The 4,054-nt window shown below is 38.8% G+C and overlaps 1 protein-coding gene across 1 annotated transcript; it reads right to left on the bottom strand.

The window, feature by feature from the left end:
- Nucleotides 1-861: 861 nt before the first annotated feature.
- LOC116331198 (heavy metal-binding protein HIP-like) lies at nucleotides 862-3,718 on the bottom strand. The gene is made up of 7 exons (XM_031753801.2): nucleotides 3,021-3,718; nucleotides 2,888-2,950; nucleotides 2,672-2,776; nucleotides 2,475-2,579; nucleotides 2,124-2,255; nucleotides 1,678-2,037; nucleotides 862-1,573 (listed from the first exon to the last, which is right to left on the bottom strand). Exons 1-6 carry the CDS (start codon nucleotides 3,310-3,312, stop codon nucleotides 1,754-1,756), a joined length of 981 nt encoding a protein of 326 aa, XP_031609661.2. The 5' UTR covers nucleotides 3,313-3,718; the 3' UTR covers nucleotides 862-1,573; nucleotides 1,678-1,753.
- Nucleotides 3,719-4,054: the final 336 nt, after the last annotated feature.

Below are 4,054 nucleotides of genomic sequence, written 5' to 3'. Positions count from 1 at the left end.
TCATCAAATTCAAAGGAGACACCGCGTCTCCAATGCACTCCAGGCTCTTTCCATAAACACTGCTGAATTATTCCTTTGAGCACCCCTTTTTTGATAGTGACGTCCACCTTCCTTTCACGAGGCTGAAGAAGCGTTAACTACCTACCAACTACAAATTTCACAGCGGTAGATGCGTAACGATATTGGACAATGTCTCCATATCTTCCAGCAAGGGTGTGAAATTGTACTGTGAGGGCATCTGATAGCTTGTAGATCAGCTGCGACTGATAGCGTTCTCTGTGGATTGTGGGAAATAAACAGGGAAAGTAGAGGGCAGCGAAAGAAAGAGAGAGAAAGAATTCATCACAGACACTGGCAGTGAAAGGAGATGTAGCTTGCCTGCCTCTGTGTTGTGTGTTGATCATGGTTATCGGACCCATGCTAGATGACTGATAACTAAGGTGTGGTGTTGTGTAAGTGTGTGTGTGTGTCTGTGTATGCCTGTGTGATCTGAATGACTGCACAACAAAGAGTCTGAATGGATTTAGTCAAAGCTCAAACGCTGATGCAGCTGCATTCCTGGAGGTTTATGATGTGAAACACCAAAGGAAAGGAAACAATGATCACATTCATAAGATGTCATTTTCTTCCACTTTTATCTGAGGAATTTCTTTAGTTTTTAGCCCCCCCTTTTTTTTCATAACGTAATGTGTTCACCTTTTCCAAACTGGGGCCCTGTTAGGAGGTTTTGTTTGAAAACCTGACCCCTGTCTCACTAGTAATGTACAGTATGGCTATTTTGCAGTAACAACCATCCACACATGCACAACTCCAATTCCAAAAAAGTGTAAAGTGTAAATAAATACAGAATGCGACGATTTGCCCATATTTTATTCATAATAGAAACATAGAAGAAGTATAACATTTTTAAAATGAGTAAATGTACCCTTTTAGGAAAAAGTAAGGCAATTTTGAATTTGATAGCAGCAACACAGCTCAGAAAAATTGGGATGGGCCCATGTTAGTCCAACAAAAGTGTAGCATCCTCTCTTCTTTTAACTGATTGTACACATCTGGAAACTGAGTCTGGGGTCTTCTTTGTCATATTTTTGTTTCATGATGTTTCAAATGCTTTGAACTGGTGAAAAGTCTTGACTGCGGGCAGGACAGTTCAGCACCCGGACTCCTCTGCTACGAAGCCATGCTGCTGTAATAGATGCAGTTTAGCACTGTCTTGTTTAAATATGCAAGTTCTTCTCTAAATAATCAAGTCATCTGTGAAGCTTATGTTTTGTTTATAGTTTATACAACTTCTTAATTATTTGGCGAATGGGGTTGTGGTTAGTTGCACTGAAAACAGTGTTGTATTTTCTCTTTATGGATTAGAGTGTGAGAGGCTCAGAACAAGTTTGAGAGTGAGTCAGTAAATTAATCTAAACTCACTATTACCTTAGTTTTTTCAGTGCAGAATAATATTTTACATAAAGTCATTTAACAGTGCTTCAAATTGTATGTGTCTGCCTTGAAACTATAATTTAAAATATGTAGTTTGGGCTATAAATTAGTAAACATATCAACTACTGTATGGCTGTCAGTCTTGTCAAAGATTAAAGTTAAGATTAAGTTTGTGTAGGAGAATGTTTAATTTACTAATAGAATGCTCTTTGAATTAAAGATTACTTTTATGTTTATGAGTTTGTTTCCATAAATCTACCCAGTGCACAGAAATTAAGAAAAGAAATCCTTTGTGTGTATTCAGCTCTTATGTTGGCAGTTACGAAGGAAAGAGCAGAAAGCCACTAAAAGTTGTTCTGTGGTACTGGTCATCCCAAACACTATCAGACAGTTGTACTGAAACAACATCTCCCACTTCTAACTGCAACACCACACCATTGGATGCATTGTCCTCAGGATCAGTGGATGGAGTTTTACAGTCCCCTATGAAAACCATGGCATTAGAATTTTTGACAAGCCTCATCCTCATATATTTCTCAGAGTATGCCATATGGCCAGTAAATCTAAAGTAGTAGACTCCTCTTACTGGTGCAGTGAAATAACCTAAAAAAAGAGACGGAAAATTTGTCACAACTGATAGTGGTGAAATTAATGAAACCAATAATTAAATAGAAGCCTAATCTGCCTACCTGTGTTTGGGTTGTAGTGGTTTCCAGTGTTGGTAAAGACATTTCTGAAGATGAGTGTTGCAAATTCTGAGCCATATTCAATGTTACCTTCACCAGATGCCAGGAGGGAGGCAGAAAAAGCCACTTTCACTACTGTGGCAAAGAAAACAAAATAAGTAAACTCAGAATCATTAATGATCATCCACTAATTATTCATCTACTTCTTGTACACTTATCAGGAAAACAGAAAAGTATTTATCTCTGTTAATATTTTGAAGCTCTTGTGCTGTGGTATTTCCCCGTGAAATCACAAGACACACACGAATAACCAATCAGTCAAATCATTCCATACATCCCAAACCGAATCTTTACCTTCCCGCTGTTTCTCCAGCATTTCCACACGAAGTTCATTGACTGTCAGCGTCTCCCTGATAGCACTGAGCTCCAGGTGAGCTGCTGCAAGCTCTCTAGCTTGAGCTAACATGATGAAAAGGGAGATAAATGAAATGGAGGGATATTGTGAAGGTTTACAAGTCAGAGAATAAACACCAAAAACCCTGAACCTTTACCTTCCTGCTGTTTCTCCACCTCCTCCACGTGAAGTTCACAGACTGTCAGTGTTTCCTGGATAGAGCTGATATTCTGCTGAGCTATTGCAAGATCTCTAGCTTGAGCTAGCATGATAGAAAACATGATAGGAGAAGTTGAAGCAAGTTGTAACAGTTTACGAGTAAGTAAAAATGAACACCACAATACTTGATTTAGGGCTGAGTGCATTTAGTTACCATCATTCTTCATCTGCAGTTCTTCAACCAGGATCTCAGCCGCAGTCATCCTGGCCTCCATGACTATAACAAAAGTTCATGTAAGCTTAGTTGCATCTATTTTTAATGAAGTGACTCCCTCATCACTTTGTACCTGTATTTTCTTTCTGTAAGTCCTCCACCAGGCTATCCAGAACTGTTACTCTGTCTTTCAAGTATCTAAGCTCTACACTTTGCTCCACCACCAAGTCTCTCAGAGCCAACAGCTCAACCCAGATGTCAGTCTGAAGCACCAGATCGTCTTCACTTCCCTCAATGCTGGGCCTCTGTGTGTCAGCCAAATCTGTCTCATCAGAAGAATCATTGTCGCTGCTGTTTATTTGGGCCCTGCAAAGATGGCAAAGCAGGAGAACCATTAATAAAGCCATGAAAGTCCTCATGTTCATTCACGAAATGCCCTGTTTGCTGTGTGTGCGTGGGTCATTTATGGGTGATTTCAAGGCCAAATGTATCAGGTGGATGGAGATTTGCCAAATGTGTGAGAAAGATCACAGCTACTGTAGTGTGGCAGGTATGTGATAGATAGGTGTGTGACTCAGACTTTTAAACACATGTCACTGAGTGGATGGTGCAATGGAGAGCTTTGAATAGATAGTTTGCTAATAGGTATGCCCAGCTCTCTAAATGACTTAAAATTATTTCACTATTAAAATTTTTTATAAATACTTAGATTTCAAAAAACTCAAATGTTGCACAGGGAAACACAGTGAGTCAGAGTTCTAGGAATCCTCAAGCAACTGTTGGTGTCAGAGCGCTGTCAGAAATGAATGAAATGAATAGTACAGTATTACAAAGGAATACTATGCTCTGGAAAGATGAATCAAAGGTGGAGTTGCTTGTCCACAACTCTAACTTCTTTGATGTAGATTAAATACAACATTTTTCAAGAAAAAAAACCTCATACCAACCGATGATTTGAACCACTTAATACAACTCATAAACAGCTTGCAACTGGATAAAGTTTGCATGAAAGTTGTCAGACTTTTCACCTAAACAATGCCAGCGATTCCCATACAATTATCCAAAGCACCTACTTAAAATGGTTTCTGTAATTTTATAAAAGATGAGTTTTGTTGTACAAATACATCAAAAAGCCAACATTTCCATATGATTTTTTTTTCTTGTACA

Source organism: Oreochromis aureus, linkage group 20 (assembly GCF_013358895.1).
Source record: "Oreochromis aureus strain Israel breed Guangdong linkage group 20, ZZ_aureus, whole genome shotgun sequence".
NCBI lineage: Eukaryota > Metazoa > Chordata > Actinopteri > Cichliformes > Cichlidae > Oreochromis > Oreochromis aureus.
The sequence above is the reverse complement of the archived record's forward strand: the minus strand, read 5'-3'. Positions and strand labels throughout refer to the sequence as shown.

Bases quoted from the DNA above. Each gene is read 5' to 3' on its own strand.
- LOC116331198 (XM_031753801.2), bottom strand. From the start codon at position 3,312: ATGAACATGAGGACTTTCATGGCTTTATTAATGGTTCTCCTGCTTTGC. The intron at 2,580-2,671 runs GTAAAGGTTCAG...TCATCATGTTAG, and splicing joins GGTGGAGAAACAGCAGGAAG to CTCAAGCTAGAGAGCTTGCA. The intron at 2,256-2,474 runs GTAAAGATTCGG...TCTTTGCCACAG, and splicing joins GCTGGAGAAACAGCGGGAAG to TAGTGAAAGTGGCTTTTTCT.